General features: G+C 34.3%; 1 protein-coding gene across 3 annotated transcripts in view; it reads right to left on the reverse strand.

The window, feature by feature from the left end:
- Positions 1 to 20,785, reverse strand: part of Root (ciliary rootlet coiled-coil, rootletin) — a 222,901-nt gene that overhangs the window by 1,288 nt on the left and 200,828 nt on the right. For all 3 annotated transcript variants that reach the window (XM_072520834.1, XM_072520833.1, XM_072520832.1), the window contains 11 exons: positions 16,496 to 16,593; positions 15,114 to 15,260; positions 13,264 to 13,479; positions 9,320 to 9,521; positions 8,986 to 9,089; positions 8,754 to 8,930; positions 6,098 to 6,205; positions 4,216 to 4,395; positions 2,541 to 2,753; positions 813 to 1,124; positions 413 to 754 (listed from right to left, as the gene is read on the reverse strand). In XM_072520834.1, coding sequence (XP_072376935.1) covers positions 413 to 754; positions 813 to 1,124; positions 2,541 to 2,753; positions 4,216 to 4,395; positions 6,098 to 6,205; positions 8,754 to 8,930; positions 8,986 to 9,089; positions 9,320 to 9,521; positions 13,264 to 13,479; positions 15,114 to 15,260; positions 16,496 to 16,593 — 2,099 coding nt within the window. The remainder of the gene's footprint in view (positions 1 to 412; positions 755 to 812; positions 1,125 to 2,540; positions 2,754 to 4,215; positions 4,396 to 6,097; positions 6,206 to 8,753; positions 8,931 to 8,985; positions 9,090 to 9,319; positions 9,522 to 13,263; positions 13,480 to 15,113; positions 15,261 to 16,495; positions 16,594 to 20,785) is intronic.

The raw sequence follows: 20,785 nt of genomic DNA on the forward strand, positions 1-20,785 counted from the left end.
GAAAGAGCTTTACACTTTAAAGACTAGAATAGAATATAAAAAGTCTAAATAGACCAAACTCTGTAGACATAGAACCAGATAAGCATTTATTAAGATAAATTCGATTCTAGAAGTTGACTACTTAAATGCTAGATCTTGGAAGCTTGGACTCTGTCGGAGGCATCTATGAAAAAGCTGGGGAGTTTTGAGATGTGGCAAGAACATACCTAATGAAAATGTACCTAAAATAGGTAAAAAATATGAACTGTGAAGTAAAAAATAAACATATAGGTACACGAAGCTGTAAGTTTCATTTTATGTGAAGGTCACCTTTTCGGACCTTTTTCAGAAAATTTACGGTTACTCTATCCGATTTTTCGTATATACCATATTTACTACGTATTTTCGTTTATGTTGGTTGTATATAATTTACCTGATTTTCCAATCTAGCCACTTGCTGCCGATGGCTCTGTTCTCTAGCCTCCAAGAGCCGCTCAGCTTGAAGTTGAGCTGCTCTATACCTTTCAATCTCGGCTCTGTCGAATTTGGAATCCAAAGTTTGCCTCTGGTTTCTCAATCTACTAATTTCTGCTTCTTTTTCTGATAGTTCTGTCTCTAATTGTGATATTTTTAGACGAAGGTCTCTGTTTTCGCCGGACAGTGATTCCGATTCGTATTTTTCCGGTCGTTCACGTTCGTACGATTTGCTGCGAATGTTCGTTCCTTTTGACGCTTGCCTTTCTAATGAACGGTTTTCTGTTTCTAGTTGTCTGACCTATTAAAACATGAATAAGTATAAAGCAATTGGTATAAACATCAACATTAATTATTACCTTGTTATTAAGGGATTCAATTTTCGTCCTTAGATCATTTCTTTCCCGCTGCACCGAATGCAGTTGGTTTTTCAGTTCTTCTTCGTGATGTGAACATACTCCGGTATCCGAAGGCCATTGCGCCAATCTCAGTTGAGACTCCAAACCGGATCGTTGCACCTCGTTATTGGCTAATTCATTGTTTAACCTCGCCACCTGATCTTGCAGGATCTGGTTGTTCCTTCTCATTTCGGCCAAGTTTTGTTGGGTTGACTCAAAGCGTTCGGTGATGACTCGACGCTCATTCTCGCTATTGGCAAGTTGTTTTTGTAACTAAAACACATTTAAATATTCTTAAAATAAAATAAGTTTTTAAAATTCAAGAAATAGAAAGAAGATTGTAGCATTTTTCCCTACTCTGTATATTATAAACATTTACTAAAAGGTTTTAATTGCGTCTTACAAATCTTCGAAAGAGAAACACTTTTAGAATTGCGTCTCAAAAATAAGCATAATCCAACTGTTTGTTTCAAGATCCAACGTCACAGATCATTGCGTGACAATCGAAAGATATGGCACGTCGATCCCGGCTTTAGGAGCGGGGTGAGAGGAATTTTGGACGCTCGCAGCTTAGAAACAGAAGGGATTCCATTTAGATCGTCTGGAGGTAAAGTCGTGCTGCGATTTTTCCGGTACGAGCGATACTTGGTTGCTTAAGTGCACCCTTTGCCTGATACAGTTGCCTTTGACAGTTTTTGTGTATTTTGGAGAAATCTATTTTGGTTTATTTAGTTTGCCATGTGTCTCTTGGTCACAAGATGATAGCTGCCTGCTTATGGGAGCGGAGCTGACTCGGTGTCTCAAAACACCTGCGAGCCAGTTGCATTGTGAACGTCTTTAAATTGTTCGTTTAACTTAAATTCCAAGAAAAAACTTCCTCTTGGCCGGAAACATTTGGAGATAGGAGCCGATAACCAGACCAAATTTTAGAATATATGAGCTGATTTTGATTATACCAGGCACTACCTACACTATAGGACCTCTTGGTGGAGTTTAATGAAAACAGGTGTCTTACAAAGCTCTCAAGACCAAGTGCCAGTGAAGTGTAGGGTTTCGCCTGAGATAAGAAAAAGAAGACGAACGAATAAAGAACTCAAAAAGCTAGTTAACAGCTAAAGATACATTAATATCCTGACGGCTCGGATTTGATACAAATTTTTCAATTTCTTATTTAACTTAGCCGCTACCGTAATCCGAAAGACATGTAAAGCTGTCAGTCTATAGTCAAACTACGAAAGTAGTCGTTAACACTAAAACCTGAGCCAGAAGGTTACACGAATGGAAATCTAACCTAATTTAGCTTCAGTACAACAATAATTTTATGTCTTATAGTATTAAGGTAAATTTCCCTTCAAACTTATCGTCTTAAACGATAAAACTTAAACTCTAAGCTGTCTACTGAAATCAGAGAGGAGGTATGAATCAATCAAACGGCGAAATCTGGAGAAAAAATTAGTTTCATCACCTTTGTGAAAAGGTTCCAGCGTAAATTTTTTTTAAGTAGCTTTCTGTAGAAATTAAAAGTTATTTTCCTTAAAAACAAAACTGTCGAGAAAAATTGTACAATCAAATACATATACCTATTAAAGAAAATCGATTCAGACCGTTCGAGTAATAAGAGTACAATAGATAATATTTATAAAGTAATTATAAAGTGAAGAAAAACAACCAACAATATTGAACACCTACCTGTTTAAGTCGTTCAGCTCCTGTATGAGACGCTGAAGTACTATCCATGAGAGCTCTCTGTAAACTCTGCATTTCTCCTTTTAATTCAGACTCGCCGACAGATGCTTTTTCTAGTGATAATGTCATCTGATCTATGGTTGATTTTAAAGATACACATCTTTCTTCCAAACTGGCTATAGTTCGACTTTGTCGATCACATTTTTCTTGTAGTTTCTGGAAAAATAAAGTAAAATCCATTTTTTAAATAAAAATGTTGACTAATTGAAAAATTTATTTATAACTACAATATTATTGTATCAACAATGTTTATCAGTATATTCCGGATGTAATAACCACTATTTGGATTTATATACAGGGTAGATTTAGATAGAAAATATAAATAGCTATAGGGAATAAAATATTTGAAGATCGCGTGATTTTTTTGTAGAAGAAGTTCTTTGAACAATACAGCAAAACAGTTTGTACAAAAATGGGGGATATAAAAGAAAATTTGCAAGCTAAAACTACCAAAATTTAGCCTACAATAGTTTGATCAAGTCTAATTAAAGAAGGAGGGTTATAGGGACAGGTCAGATCCCTGTCCTACGTTAAACATGTGATCTGAAACAATTAATCAAAAGCATAAAACTAGACATAGCATTTTAAGATGGACAAAGCTACAAAAAATGATTTCGAATCATACAAAATAAATAAATCTGTCTGTTATAGAAAATAAATGAAGTGAAAAACGAGGAACAAAAATTGAATATTGAAATTTCCGACTTAACACAGACCAAGGATTAGTAAATTGGGAAAAATATGATCATTTCTTTAACGAAGAACCTAAAGCAAATAAAGCGAAACAAGAGTATCAATCACGATACCCACATAATTCAGAAAGCATATAACCACATGGGAACTAATTAGTGGCCGAAATATAAAAATTAATACGACAATAGAGGAACTATTACACTGAGAGTATATGGCGTAATGATGACAACAATTGGGATAAATACTAGAAGCCACAGACATAGATTATTGGAGACGCTCTCATAGATAATAAGCTCTGGCGTATGTTATTATTCAGACTAATAGCTTGGATAGTAAGTGCTGTAGGCGAGAAAATGCAGTAGTAACCGAATTATTGTCTAGGGAGGCTACAGTAATTAAGAAACAATCCTAGGTTGTGGAAACCACCGTATCGGTAAGATGGTGGCTTATGAATAAGTACTTATCGACGTGGGATGTAAATAAGTGTACCTTAATTGGCCTCAAATTAAATGTGGATAAAAGGAAAATCAAGTCTATATTGGAACAGAGTGTGCCGAAGGCTTGGTGAAGCGTAAAATCTATGTTGTGGGGTTAAAGTGTAGTTTAGTAGCTACATTATTGAATGAGTTGTATACTATACGGGCTCCGGATGTTACGCAGCAACTAGGCTACATTAGTCTTCTACCGGTATGCAAGGCATCCATTACCTAACTTCTTGTGGGAGAAGAATAAGCAAGCGAGTGCGCAAGAGAGGTGCAGCAAGACCTCTTGAAGTAAGTCTTGGATCCAAAGGAGACTCGATAGCAGGCACTAAATGCAGATGTATAATATACAACAAAGATAGTTAAGGTCGTAGTACGAAAATGTATAGAAACTGACTCAGATATATTTAAAACGCTTTAACAGGTATATGTAGAAAACAAACCTGAATATTCGCGTCCTTTTCTTGTAACATCATTTGCAGCCTTTGTAGATCGCCTTCTGCAGACATTCGTTGTAACTCTAATTTCGTCGACCTGTTCTCTGTTCTGTTTAGTTCTTCTTGAAGACTTCGTTTTTCTGCTTCCAGTCGATCAATTGCTACTTTCATTTTATCCATTTTATCCTAAAAAAAAAAGAATGTTGTAAATATACTGCAAAAAAACTTGATACCTTTTTTATTGTAGCTGGTAAGACTCAGGATGTCACACATAATGTGTATATTTGGGAGTGCAAGTGTTTTTAGCTCAAAATAAGTGACAAAATAAAATAAATACCAAAAATCATGAAGATTTTTGTGTAGAGAATACACATTGTCCAAATCGAATACAATTACATGAAACAAATAATAGAAAAACAAAAAAATCATGCGGAGGACCAGATATAAATAATCCTGACACAGGTAAAAAGGGCAATCAAAATACTAAAGACAAAGAATCAAGAGGTTCCAATTGAATATCAAACGAAGTAATTACGAATGGAATGGAGAAATTATTCCTCACGAGACATAAAATGTTTAAGAAGACTTTTCGACCAAATGGGCACAAACATTTATTACATCCATAATTATATGAAAGGATATAGAAAAAAAAATCGAGAAATACCAAGGAATCAGTGCAATACAATCTATGGTACCTAATATCATACATGGAGTCAGTCATGGAATCATACATATTACATCCATAATTATATGAAAGGATATAGAAAAAAAAATCGAGAAATACCAAGGAATCAGTGCAATACAATCTATGGTACCTAATATCATACATGGAGTCAGTGTAATATCATTGGGTACGAAGGAGTAGGATCTTTAAATTACAGAAAAATCTTAAGACACCCAGTACAGCAATGTAGATACCTTTGAGATATCAAAACAGCAAACAAAAAAGCTTTGAATGTGTAGGATTATACTTATATACTCAATCATGCGATTAGTTTTAGCAACACTAATACCCAAGATAATAACTCTCTACACCGAATGCATCCGGCCCTAAGCTCAGATAAAAGAGGAGTGATAGAGGATTAACACCTTTTTAAAAATCAGTGTTCCATGGGGACAGCATCCTGTTAGGGCCTCTTGTCTAGAGTTATAGATGAAGACTACAACAGCGATGAAGTCGGAAAAGAAGAATATTTCGGTTAAATGGCCATACTTTCGATTTTAAAAATATACGGATTTTAGAAAGAGAGTCAAATAATCAAACCTATATATTGAAGATGATTCATATTAAAAAACAACCAACCTGTATCAATAATAAAACTAATAACAAAGACCTCTCTGATATAATATATTGGAAAAATCGCCTGATTTTCTATTAATTTAGTTTTAGATATCAATAATAGGTATAAGATATGGTGTCATCATCATCATCATCATGCACCCACTTCTGTCCACTGCTGGACATAGGTCTCTCCCATTTTTCGCCACTCTTCACGGTTTTGTGCTTCTTATTGCCATTTCTTGGATATTCGTCTAATGTCGTCCATCCAGCGTGTTGGTGGTTGTCCTCTGCTGCGTTTGTCTTCTCGTGGGCGCCAGTCAATTAGTTTTCTGGTCCATCTTGTGTCTTTCAGTCTCGCTATGTGACCTGCCCAATTCCATTTCAGCTTGGCTATACGTTCGACGACATCACTGATACCTGTTCTTGTTCTTTTCCTTAAGTCATGGTGTAAGTTATAAATATTAAAGGGTTAATTGAAAATGACAGTTCGCCGAAACGTTTGAACAATAAAAAATGTTTTATTAATCCCAAATCAAATAAACCAAGGAAATTCAGATAGTACACACATACACACACACATACCTATATACACAAAATAAAACTTACCTCATATTGTAATCGTTGTTCGTTGCCACTGCTTAAGCTCAGTTCGAGGCTCACAACTCGTTCCCTCATCTCTTTGGCTTCATCCGATTTCTTTTGAAGCGCGTTATTCTAAACACATAAAAATTAAATACATATAATTACATTTGATCCACAATTTTTGTCAAATCCACGGATTATCAGGGAAGTGTCAATTCAAGTTACAGAAGTATGCTGTATTAGTCACAAATAAACACAGCGTGGACAATAAACTAAATACGAGTGATTCTAAAGTCATAATTAGTGAACTGTTATGGTTGAATATATTTGAGAAGAAAGTTAACACAGGAGCATTTTTTTTTCAACCTAGAGTAGCAGTAATCAGAGGAAGTTTCGAGCTGAATTTACATACAATTTTCCCTCTTCTATCTTCGATAAATTGCTATCAAAGGCCAAGTTCACCACTGTGTTGGTACAGCGTAATAAGATCGAGAGGCTTGGATGGAGATCTACGTCTGTAAACAAATCATCTTGGTACTGGGAAACCAAGCTCTGGCGTACGTTAATATCGGGAATGACAGTGTGGAGAGTAAGTAGTGTTGAGGAATAAATGCAGTAGCAATGAGAGTATTATTCAGGACTGTTACAGGAATTGGGAAACAATCTCTTTCTTATTGTTTTGCCATTACTGAGGAGCGTGATTTCCTGAAATGCTCCTAACAAATTTTCTAGATTGATCTCTATTCTCAGCTGCTCTAAGAGTTTCGCAGAATTCTGAATTTGGTCGGACTCTCTGGTTGGTGACTGTCCTCGTGATCTTCTCTGTAGAATTCGCTGCAGACATGTTGTGGGTGGACAGCCTTTATTAATGTCAAGTTGGTTGTTCGGTATATGAATATAGTGACGAGGAAATAGGAAGAAAACGTTACGGGGATAAGGACTTGCTTAGTTGCTATTATGTTAAATGAATTGCCCACCAATCAGATTTCTTTAGGCTTCTTCTGGCATGTGGTGCTCTGTCGAAAGTGGCCATCCATTTACTAACTTCTAGTGTGACAAGTTGCTCCAACTGATCATGCAGGGAAAGATCCAAGGAAAGAGAAGCATAGGGAGGCGTAGAATGTCATGGTTGCGCAACCTGAGAGAGTGGTAAGGATGTACATCAAATGAACTTTTCAGAGCAGCCGTCTCAAAAGTGCGAATAGCTATGATGATTGCCGACCTCCGCCGCGGAGATGGCACTTGAAGAAGAAGAAGAGTGTGACAAGAATGTACTAGAAATAAACTAACGAAGACGCTCAGCAATAGGAGCTTAAGACTACTCGAAAGCCACCAAAATATATGTAAAATATACACAAAAGATCGTTCAGCTAGCGATGTAGAAATATCTAAGAGACCAACCGACTTCTTTGAAATTTACAAATCTACAAATTTTCGAAAAGTTTCTTTTTATAACAGAAATCTCGTATTGAACTCAAAAGAAAAAAATAAATTGGAATTCAATAGACCTATTATTTTTATGGAGGGTTAAGCTTTACATTTTATATATTACTATAGAATTATATACAGGGTGGTGAATCGTCAAACGGGCCATGGGAAACTCAATGGCAAATTTTAAATTGTTGAAATCCTGCTTCCCTAATTATTTTACACGAAAAGTCATGGAAAACTATTTGTAGAGGATCGAAATATATATCGAAAACAAATGTTAAAATTGTTCTACGATTTAAACATATTCCAAAATTTTGCAAAAATATAATACATTTTTGAGGTTACTCCTAAAAGTCAGGCCACACGCCGTGCAAAAATGTATATGACGTGTTGCCTTTGTTCATATTGATGTTTCTGATATTTGACAATATTTAAATGGCCAGATTTTTTATATTGTGATTTATTGTTTAAAAAACAATTAAGCTGATGCACTCAGTTGAGAAATAAGGAACAATAATAAAAATGTTTTATTCATGTTTTATTATAACATTTGTTAAAGTTTTATGTTTAGAAATTATCATAAATTATTTTTAGGAATAAGATCACAGTAACACTATATTGGAATTCTTTGAATTTTTTTATAACCTGGAATTAAATTGGAGTGTATTAGAATATCTTACGTTAAATAAAGATCTATTCTGGCAGTGCTCGCACCTTAGACAAGGAAAAAGCTCGCACTATTGCCTGAATACAACATTATTGCGATTTTTCGTCAACTGAGTACATTTAATTAATTTTATTGCTTTGCAAACAATACAATTTATTGTTTACAAAGTAATATTTATTGTTCAGTAGTAATAGTAGTATTTAGTAAAATTCATTGTTTATAATTTAATCATAAAATAAAAAAATTGACAATTCAAATATTGTCAGGTATCTTACATCAATATGATCAAACACACATGTCATAGTCATATACATTCTTGCTCTACGTGTGGCCTGACTTTTAGGAGTGGCTTGAAAAATATATTATATTTTTGTAAAATTTTGAAGTACGTTTAATTCGTAGCACAGTTTTAACATTTGTTTATAATTCAGATTTTAGTCCTCTACAAATAGTTTCTTATGACTTTTGATGTAAAATAATTAGGGAAGCAGGAATTCAACAATTTAAAATTTCCTATTGAGTTTTCTATGGCCCGTTTGACGATTCACCACCCGGTATTTTAATAGAATTATTTTGTGATACCTGAGCTTGAAGTTCAGTATTCTTCTGCCCCAATTTTGCCTCCAGACCACTCTTTTCCTCTTGCAACGATCTGACGTTCTGTAATACTTTCGTCAGTTTATTATCTCCTTTACTCATTCCTTCTTGTGCCTCTTGCAGTTGCTTTTTGGTTATCTGTATTTGGGTTTTGTAATCATCCTAGAAAAATTAATCATTTTAGTGGTTTAATAGAAATTTAGAATCATTTACTTACTCGTTCTCTTTCGATTTGCGCTACCTGTTGCATCAAACTTCTTACTCCTTTTCTTACAACTTCAGGGTCCACGTCTATTGTTCCGTCTCGACCATCATCGTATGCTAAAAATAAGTAATTTATGAGAAATAATGCAAAATATACAAACAGATTAGATCAGATTAATATATTAGATAGGATATTCCCATGTAGTTAAAAAGGAAGTTCTTTGATGAATATATTCCTTGGAGACAAAATTTGAAATCAAATATTTAGGAGAAGAAAAACATTTACAATGCTACCCTCTTATAAATAAAGATGTTCCAGTTCTTTAATACCACGCAAATGTACTTACATCTGGCTGGGCTCCACCTTCTAGACGGGCTAAGTAATCTGTAAGGCATAGTAACGGATCCATCTAATTGAATACCAGCAATTCTGCGAAGTGTGGAAATAATACTGCTCAATTTTTGATCGACTTCTCTCTTTGCAGAGTCCAAATGAACAAGTTGGTTCTCCAACGCTCTCACTCGACCTTCTGCACCACCGAGTTTGGCCTTTAAAGTGAGTATTTGTATTAGAACAACAGAAAAAAAAATTAAATTGTAAAATTAAAACGTAAAACAAATGAGACAGGGTTAAATTGCAGAGGGTAACGATATTTAGTTTTTATGCTCAATATTCAAGGTACTAGATACGTGTTTTATATTGATTTCTTTAGCTTTCTAAAGTGCCGACAGAAGTGACTACTTCTTATCTCTCGTTTGACTATATGTGGGTTAATGAAATTTTATGTCTGCTTATTACGGAGTCGAAAGTGTACATTGTAAGTGAAAGTGTGTACACACTCAGATGCAAAAAAATCGCAACGGAGAAAATTTTGGTCAAATTCAAAGTATTTCAGTTTTTTTTATTTTTAGCCCTATTTTGATGATTTTTTTTAGCACACTTGTAAAAATTTATTAATTTTAATTTAGTATGATGAGTTTTTTAATACAATTTTGTATTTGACTTATTCTACGGGGTTAATCGAAAGGTGATTTTTTATCCTAACTTTGAAACATCCTGTGGAATAATTCCGTTAGCGTATTTTCGTAAAACCTGCGTGTTTTCGGTTGCCACCATGTCTTCTAAGTATTATGTTTTTTGTTTCATGTCAAAATATGGATTATTTCATTTTTAGGAGCGAAATGACTTTGCCACCCACAATTTACGACTTTTCCTATTATTACCATTATCTTTTGTATTAATTTGTAATACGACGATGGGGGCTTTAGTGACTGATATCGAAGGAATGTCATATCGACATCCCAGAAGCACTGTATTTAAATAATAATTAAAATCAACGACATGATCTTGGTTTTAATGAACAATGCTAACAATAACAAAACAAAAAAAACAACTTAAATATAACTTAACCTAAGTACGCAAATAACAAAGAAAAACTACTAAAAAAATAACTTAATACTTTGTATTGCCTCCCCTAGCCTCTTTAATTACCTGTATACGTCGGCTCATGCTGTCTATGAGGTTGCGAATAACATCTTGCTGGATGTTTTGCCATTCCTCTTCTAGAGAATAGCGAAGTTCGTTAATTGACGCTGGTGCGACTTCGCGACCTCTAATATTTCTACCAAGCATGTCCCAAACGTGCTCTATTGGGTTCAGATCTGTCAAACACGCTGGCCAGTTCATTTTATTAATACCAACTTCCTCTAAATATTGCGTAACACACATTGCAGAGTGAGGTGCCGCATTATCTTGCATTAATAGAAAATCATCGCCGATATATTGAGAAAAGGGTGATGTGAGTCACCATTTGCAGTCAACGAACCCTCAATAAATACTAATTCAGTGTGAGCCTCTCGGGATATTCCTGCCCATACCATCACCCAATCCCCTCCATGGCTAACGCGGGGACTGAAAGCGCACTCCGCAAACCTCTCCCCAGTTCGACGCCATACTCGTTCTCTCCCATCTGATGAGTGAAGACAATATCTCGACTGGTCCGTAAAAAGAACATTACTCCATTGTCCTAAATTCCATTGTAAATGTTCCCTGGAAAATTAGAGTCCAGCCATTCTGTGCCGTGGAAGTAATTTTGGCCCAGTTGCTGGTCTGCAACTTACATTATTGCCTCGAACCTCTTGAGGCTGATTTCTTATTTGCACCGCTGTTAAATGACGATCCCGCAAAGCGTTGACTCGTATAAAACGATCATCTAAAGCGGTAGTTTTGCACTTCCTGCCACTTCCCGCTTTACGCTTGTTTGTTACAGTTCGTATAAAACGTTCCACTACCCTTTTTTTGGTAGAGCGATGAGTGTGTAGTATTTAAGCCACATATTCATAATTTCGCCCATCTTCAACCAGAGCAACGGTTTTCGCATAATCTTCGACACTAAGAACCATGATTAATCATAGGTAAACAAATAGTAAGTGTCAATATGACATAATGATAACAGTCAACAAAGCCACCTCGTCGTATTACAAAATAACTCCAAAATAATCATAATTAAAAAAGTCCTAAATTGTGGGTGGCAAATTCATTTAGCTTTAAAAATGAACCAAGGCATATTTTGACATGAAACAAAACACACAATGCTTAGTAGACATGGTTGCAACCGAAAAATAAGGTTATACGAAAATTCGCAAACAGAATTATTCCACAGGATGTTTCAAAGTTAGAATAATAAAACCCCGTTTTAATTAACCCTATACAATAAGTCAAATATAAAATTTTATCAAAAAACTGACTACACCAAATTAAAATTTATAAATTTATACACAGTGTGCTAAAAAAATCATCAAAAATAACTTGAATTTGACCAAAATTTTCCCCGTTGCGTTTTTTTTGCATCTGAATATATATATATATATATATATATATATATATATATATATATATATATATATATATATATATATCTCTTGTCGTTTCCTCATTACTGAGGATCGTGATTTCCTACAATGCGGGCGTCAATTCTCTCCATCTCTTGCGATTTTGGGCTGCTCTCATGGACTCGGAAAACGTCTCTCCAGTGGCTTTCTGTACTTGATCTGACCATCGGATAGGTGAGCGTCCTCGGCCTCTACGTCCTTCTACGTTTCCGCACACAATTAGTCTTTCTAAGTTGTCATTGTCTCTTCTCGCAATGTGGCCAAAAAACTTTAAAACATTTGCAAGACACTGAGAGGAGAGTCTGGTCTGAATGTTTAGCTCTTCGAGAATCGACTGATTGGATCTGTGCTCCGTCCACGAGACGCGTAGCATTCGTCTCCAGCACCACATTTCGAATGCGTCTATCCTTTTCCTATCCTCTGATTTTATTGTCCATGTTTCGGCACCGTAACTGAAGATTGAAAAAACGAGTGTCCGTACCAGTCTCATTTTGAGTTTTTTGGATAAAGAGCGGTCCTTCCATATTTTTGACAGTCGACTCATCGCGTTCTTGGCCATCCCTATTCTTCTGCGAATTTCCGTATGGGAGGAGGCTGCATTGCTTAAGGAAGATCCTAGATACGTGAACTCGTCTACTTTCTCGAATTGATTTAGGGCGCCTGTTGTTTGGAGGATATTCGCGTGGTCCACAATCATGATTTTTGTTTTCTGATTATTAATCTTGAGCCCACACTTGTTGCTTTCGGTTTCTACTTTCTTTATCAGTCTCGACATCTCCTCTTCAGATGTTGCTATCAGTGTTGTATCGTCTGCGAATCTTAAGTTTGAGATCTTTTTTCCTGCAATGGAGATGCCGCCTCTCCATCCATCGAGTGCGTTCCTCATTATGTATTCTCCATATAAATTTTTATATTAAAATAAAATAAAAATAAAAAAAAAAATAAATAAAAATATTTATATTTATATGCATATTATGTGTATTATATCGTGACAGGTAAGATTGATTCGGGCCCGTGCAAAAAGATTCAGTCATACCGACCGGTAAGAAGTAGTCACTTCAAAATTCAGTTTCATAATAATGATTACGAAAATAAATAACAAATTTCTTACTTTATTTAAATTACATTTTAAAATAGAGACTGTAATTCTAAATGTATATATTTTCCCATCTCATTAATGTCCAATAAAAAAATTGTTTAATAAGGTATAACTTTGTTTTGAATGACGCTAATTCAATATTTGTTAAAGATAAGTAAAATTGACATCTTCAAGTACAAAAATATTGACTGAAAACAAGATTTAAAACATATATGTACTTCAGAAATATTTTTCTATAGTCTATTGTACTAATATTTTATTTTACAGACAGATGACAAATCTTGAAATTATGTTTCTCACCTTTAATTCTTGAATTTGTTGTGTGGCGTCTACTAGACACACTTCTAGATTATGTTTTTGATCTTCCAAACGTTTTTCTTTCGATTTACTATCTTCTAGATGGACTAGAAGATCTTGTTCTCTGGCGTGCCATTGCTCCTCTAACTGACCGTAATGAGATCTTGTTTTGTTTAAATCCAGACGGGTGTGATCTAAGTTGCGCTCTAATTCTGAAATCTAAAGAATAGTTTTTGTAGTACTATGAAAATTCAATAAACTAGATAAAAGTATCGAACTCAGGAATATTGATCTAACTCTCTGATTAATCTAACTAACCATTTATCGCTCATCGTGATGTTTCATCTTGACGTGGTGATGAGGCTTGAACCAGACAAACTGTTGGCATGAGAGTCTACTGAATATTAAAACGCAAGATAAAAGTGTATTGTGCATAGTAGTTACGTGTAAACTACTATACACTCCGAATAAATAAGAAATATGAAAACGCAGTGGGAAGAACACAATTTAGATTTAGGGGCGCTATGGGATAGTGAACAACATCTAAAGTTAATAGAAATTTCCAAAAAAACTGGTATAGATAATAAAAACTTATTAAAAATTATATCAGAATTGTACTGTGATCAGAAAGAAAGTATAAGAATAGAAATGGGAAACACATGAGATCAAACAGGGATACATATTGCCTCCACTGTGTTGTTTAAACTATATTCAGAAAACGTAGATTTAATGCAATTGTAAATAATGTATATTATGACGCAAAATAAAGAACAAAGTAAAATTAACTTAAACAAAAAAAAAATCAAACTATTTCTACCTAGCGAAACCGAATTCAAAACTGTATCAAAACAAAAATCTAATACCGTCATTATGTAAAATTAACTTCTATATAATATGTACAATAAAAAGACGAATCCTTTTAAGTAAAATCGACGAGACTGTGGTCCGATGTTGATATCGACGAAAAATAAATATTAGTGACACTCGCATGGGTGAGGTAAAGGACGATCTTCGGTCAATTACCAAAAACCGGGAAATGACTGATCATTACTCAGTCTAGGAAAGGATGAGATCGATCAAATCTCGGTTGCAGGGTACAGGAGAGGATGAAGGTCTCTGATCGATACTCAGGAGGTAGGAGATCTTAAGGAGGTAGATCAATATTCCGGATCGAACTTGGTTCTTTGTTGTGGTTTACGGCATTTTATATTATTGTAGATGTTCCAGCTCCAGCGCGTATCGATAATAGTGATTGTTGGTAGGAATGCATTCATACACATACACACACACACAGAGAGAGAGAGAGAGAGAGAGAGAGAGAGAGAGAGAGAGAGGGGGCGGCAACTGGTGACGATGTCATCGTTATAATATGTGTATTCTCTGATAGTTACGAACATTTTCAAAGCGTGAAGCACAAAGTAACAGAAATTACTAGGAAATAAAGTCTAGATTTCAATATAAAAAGGGAAATATATGTCCATAAGCAAATAAACTATTCCACCTCCATATTATATATTAATAACGAAATCATTGAAAGAAATCAAGTATATACCTACATATTTAGATAAAACAATAAATGCCAAATGGGAACTATTCTTGGAGATTAAAGGCTGAATAGAGAAAGTAGGTTTTTTTGAAGGTTCTGAAACATAGACCCTTACACATGCATCCACAAAAGAATTAAAGACTTTTGAATCATACAGAAGCTTGTAGGAGAATTCTAAGATTCTCTGGAACGATCAAATATCCAATACTACGAACGAATACTACATAAAACATAGAAATCTGAATGTCTGAATATTGCATCTAAATTATTGAAACCATTGATAAACAGAGCTTTTTTAAATAAATACCTGTTTTCTGCACTGATGCACTTCTTGGTGTGCCCTTTCCCGTTCTTCAACCTCGTTTAATAACCTAGCCTGCAGTTCTTTCTCTTCAGTTTGCTGCTGTGAATTCGCTGCTTGAGTTCGCTGTAGTTCTTCTTGTAGCCCTTGAACCTGTAACAAAAAAGAGCTATAACAAGTGCTTTATTCATATATATTGATTTACAATTAAAACCTGTAGTTTTAACGGAATATTTATAAATATTCATAGTCTAAATAGTATTGAGAAGTCTTAGGAAACCGATTGCTAGTCTCTAACCTCGTTGTTGCATTACTTTAGCAGGAACGGACAATATATATATATATACAGTGGAACTTGGATATTACGGCCTCGGTAGTTACCTCATCTCGGTTATAACGTCAAAAAACTATTTGATAACATTATTAAAAACCCGGTTTTATCGGCTAAAAATCAAGTAATCCTCGTCTATAGCGTCATAAAATTTTTACAGTAGGTTGTCGTTTTTTATTTTATGAAGAATAAAATGCAATGCGTTTCCAGCTTTGCGGCATTATTCCTTCCAAGAATGTGAGAAAGCCCGATTATTCTTTCTGTGTACAGTTTTGTGACCTTGACAGTGCTATGATTTTTCATTTATCAGTGCCATCCTAACAGTCAAATTTTCTGTTTCAGAACAGCCAGTTTAAGGTATTTGGAGGTAAATTTATTAGAAGTTTATCCATAAGCCACGGGATTTAGATTGGGATCTTCATCTCAAATACGAATCCTTAACGAATCCATTTTCATTACCAGCGGTAACAATAATTAACCTTTGTCCTTTGCAAGTATATCTCGTCTGTGACAACAATTGATCCGTTTTTCCTAGGCAATTGTTTACTTTTTTGAGATAACATAGTCTTAACTTGCGTATATCGTGCCTTTGCATTAAGATATGTCTATTATGTATTTTTGGTTTTTTTCTAATGAAAGCCCATATTATGAATCTCGTTTAGGATAATTTGCTGCCTTTTCTCTGCATACTTTAGTTTGGATACTCTTTGTTTTCTTTAAATGGAAAAATATTTATTTTTACTAAATTCTTCATTTTAATTCCAAAATGTACCCATTTTGCTTTAAAGAAATATTTATATACTTGACAACACTGCAGTGAATTTAACGTTATCAGCTCGATCTCTTCCGCTTGATGGTCAAAATAATGAGTTATGTAATAATATAAAATTTGGTCAACGAGCAACAAGCCATTTCTTTCTTGTCGTACTGAAATTAACTACACTTCTAAAACGGTCTATCTTCTCTAAAAGTATCTAATATAATAAATATATATTTGTGTCGTATAATTCTCATAAAATAAAGTAAAAGTGAAGATATAAAAACAACAATCACTAACCTTGTGTTCGATCTGCAGCTGTTCAGTCTCCAGGTTTCTTATTTGGTTCTGGAGTCGATTTCTTTCGTTTTCTAGGCTCACTTTGATATCTTCGAGATCTAGAAAGAATGCATTAATATCAAACGTTCCGTCACATATCAGATAAACTTTCATTTCTTATCAGTTAGCAACCGCTGCTGTTTATTTTCGTGAAGTTATCAAGTTATTCAAGTAATTATCAGGCAAATTCCAAAAGTTTTCAAATGTTATTGATAAAACTGAGTGGATCGGGATATGGTCAGGTTTTATTGATTTTGAATCGGTGGCGCTTCGCTAAGAGGTTTGATAATGCGTTAGGAGTGATTAATGATTGTTATGAGAATTCAATTTGATTTTTATTGTGTGTTTATCATGGTGTAGGTATTATTAACGCGGTAAACCCAGCTTATAGAATAATAAAGGTTATATTTTTAAAACTTTTGAAAACATGATAAAAATAATGTTAGATATTATTTTTATATAATTTTATACATTTTATTAAGATTTTTAATTTTATAAGACTTCAAACGAAAAATAAGCAAGAAATCGTTGAAAACGGCAAATTTGAATATCACTACATTTATTGTAAGATCTTTAACGAAAACTAAAAAGCTATGATCTATAATACTCCAGTATATCTGTGAAAAGAATGAAATTTTAGAGAAACATGGTTCAAGTAAAAGTTGCAGATCTTAAAAAGTTATTTAATTTGAGAGTTTCTAAATTAAAATACATAAACTAGTTTGTAAGTTATTCAATTTGTTTATTCCAGAGAGCGATTATTTAAACAACTCTATTTGCCGAAACAGTGACTTATAGATATATTTATTATATAGAAATCCATTCTTGGAGGCTTCAATTTTATATATTAAAAAACTTCAATATATTAAAAAACTTACATTTTCTCAAAATTGTTATTAAAAAGACTTTTTAGCTTATAAACATTTATATTAACTGATATTTTTCATGTCACGCGCTTGTATGTAGGCTCACTGAAAAGATGCTTAAAAAACACAATCTTAAAAAAGAACCTCCTATGACGAATAGGAACCAAGATTTTTTTTCTTAAAATTATATTTCCATTGTTTATTAACATTAGCTGAAAATTGAACCGATTATATATCTAGATATAAGATCTAGATTTTATGATCCAATTTATAGATGGTATATACAGAGGTGTAAAAAGTTATAACCCGTTAACCGTTAAAGTGATCGTATTCGTAAAATACCGCCACGTTAAAGTGGAGGCGAGAACTTTCCGAAGCAAATGGAACTTCAAATTGAAGCGCGCTGGAATAATTTGCAATATATCGCCTTTTATGACAAGTAACATTTATTTTTTTAACTGGTCTAGTTTTAACTGATAAAAAGTTATTGAATTACCGTTATTTCGTAAGAAATATTAAAATTTCAATAATTAATGTATATTATTTATATAAATATATAATATTAATTATAAATTAATATTCCAAATGTGTTTATTTAAATTAAAGTATGTAAGTTATATTTTTATATAAATACGTCGACTCTCAATAACTCGAACGTCGAGAACTCAAAATTCTCAATAACTCGTAATTTTACTGTAGTCCCATTTCAATCCTATTCTATTATGAAGAATTTAACCTATATAACTCGAACACATATCTCGATAACTCCATACATATGTCCGGTTACTTTTGTAACTCAAACTTGCCGAATTTTAAGCATCGTGGTTGAGGGTAATGTTTGTTTATTTTCTTGACAACACATCAGTCACGTTCAGTTCCATAGACATAATTTAGTTCTCAGTTTAATCCCAACGAAAACATGTCAAGTTTACAAAGGACTAAAAAACTTTGTTCATTAATAATAAGAAAAAAAATAGTTAATAAACGCAGCGGAAAAAGGAAATAAATCTGTGGGGGTTCAAACAAATATACTATTACGAATTAATAGTAATTAAATTAACACGAACTATTCCTTCGATAACTCTGCCGAGATAAATGAACTTTAACTCATAGGTGCCAATAATTATTAATATTTAAATGGTTGCAATAAACAATCAAAGATAGTTTATAGGTTTAGGTAAAACTAGGTAAAAACTTACCGCTGGGTCTAATTACCATGGTTTGCACTACTTCACGAAACAACGAACAAAACGAATTCAATATGAATGCATCGATGCACTAGCGGGTGCGTCTGTTCTTTTCAACGACTTACGCTCTTGTGTTCGCGAGATGTATTTCCGAGCCTCAGCGGTACTATTAGGATCGGATGAATACAGGGGATGAATACAACCATATTTGAATTTAAACACAAAGAAAATCGCAACTGGCGAAAGAGTTCGACATTGTAAAGAGCACGCTGTTCACCATACTTAGAAGTGAGAATACAATTTTAACGTATCCGACACAAGGCAACTCCGTCAACAAATTTCGGACAAAATCTGCTGGGTTCCGGGATCTCGAGAAATGCCTCTTAAAATGATTTCAGGAATGCCGAAGAAAAAACTTTCCAATCAGCGGAACCTTCTTCCATGAGAAGGCTCTAACTTTCGTCAGTCAGCTAGGTTACAAAGACTTTAGGGCTAGCAGTAGCTGGGAATAGATAGAACTAGTTACAGAGATGTCGAAGAAGAAGTAAGACAACAAAGCTTAAAAGCAAGTAAAGCGGCGGGATCTCTTAATGACACAATCTGGAAGAACAAACACCTAAGGCAAGATACAAAAACAATAATCTATAGACCTATATTAACATACACGGCGGAGACAAAGACGACATGACTACTAGAAACAACAGAGATGAAAATACTCCGACGAATATCAGGGAAAAGTCTGTTGGATAGGAAGAGAAGCGGAAACACAAGGAAAGTATGCGATGTAGAAGACATACTCACTTACTGCACTGAAGATTGAATATCTTCCACTTAATACCATCAAAGCTGCAGCCACTTGACTTTTGACTTAGGAATAATAAAAAATTTCAAAGTTAAATATCGTACCGGGGGGGATAAATTTTTAATTGAATAAATCGAAGAGGGTGATATTTTGCTTGAGACAGATCGACATGCTTTAAGCAATAAGGTTTGTTAAAAAGTCTTGGGATAACGTGTCTACGATAACTCTCAGTAATTGTTTTGCTTCTTGCGAATTCAGACACAATTCAGTTATTGATATTGTTCTTTACTGGACAGCTCTTACAACGCATTTGGACGTCCTAAATCTTCAGTTCGAAGAGTGTGTTGCTGTCGATTCTGAGTTTTTTTTTCAGTTTTTGTCACACTCACACAGGAAGAAATAGTAGCGGAAGTAACAGTGTTCGAGGAAGATATAGGAAGAAAACCTTAAAGACAGCAGTCACCTACCTATTATGCCTACTACACAACAAACCAGGAGTGCTCTAGAGACTTTGAGATTGTTTTTAGAAGGATGTGAGGGAGTTAGGCCAGAAATCTTTGGCCATTTGAATGCTGTTGCAAGTTGACACAGGTAAATAAAAAAATGCAACAATCTACAATTTTCAATTATTTTAAAAAATAAATTAATAAACGTAAAAATAAACAAATTTCCTTGGTCCCGACGAGTTCAAGTTATCGAGAGTCGACTGTAATATACAGTAATCAATAAACTTTAAACATTTCTTTCTACTTATTACTTTTCGAAATAGTTGTAAAATTCAACTGTTTTATGGAAAGACCAATTGATTCCGGGATTTTCCAAGTTTGACGGGAGGTGAAAATAGCACAGTTATTATTTTATCAGGCTACCGCACTTTGGAAAAATCAAGATTACGTGTGCCGTAGAAAACGAGATATTGCAAATTTTTTCAGCGCGCTTCAATTTATAGTTCCATTTTAAAAAAAAAACTTAGTTTGGACAGGCGGTATGTTACAAGTATCACTTCAACGGGTTATACTACAAACGCCGCATAGGAAGATCCACCCTCGAGCATGTGGCGTATGCCGACTGTATCCGAAGAGGTGGACAGTAGCGTGATTATGCTTTTTATATAATTAACGGCACCGAACGGTTAACGCTGTGCTACTGACAGAGTAAATAATTATGTAAACAAGGCGCTCGGATCGAATCGGTACGAAAATAAGGATTTGCGCTAGTTCTTAGTAACTGCGCCTACTGTACCTTTTTACTCGCGGTATATGCCAACCATAAAATGGATCAGAAAATTTAGATCTTCGCTTATAAACTGTTCAATTTTCAGCTGTTAATGTTAATAAACAATGGAAATATGATTTTAAGAAACAAAATTGCCATATTCGTCATATTGGTCCTATTG

This window comes from Diabrotica undecimpunctata, chromosome 1 (assembly GCF_040954645.1).
Source record: "Diabrotica undecimpunctata isolate CICGRU chromosome 1, icDiaUnde3, whole genome shotgun sequence".
NCBI lineage: Eukaryota > Metazoa > Arthropoda > Insecta > Coleoptera > Chrysomelidae > Diabrotica > Diabrotica undecimpunctata.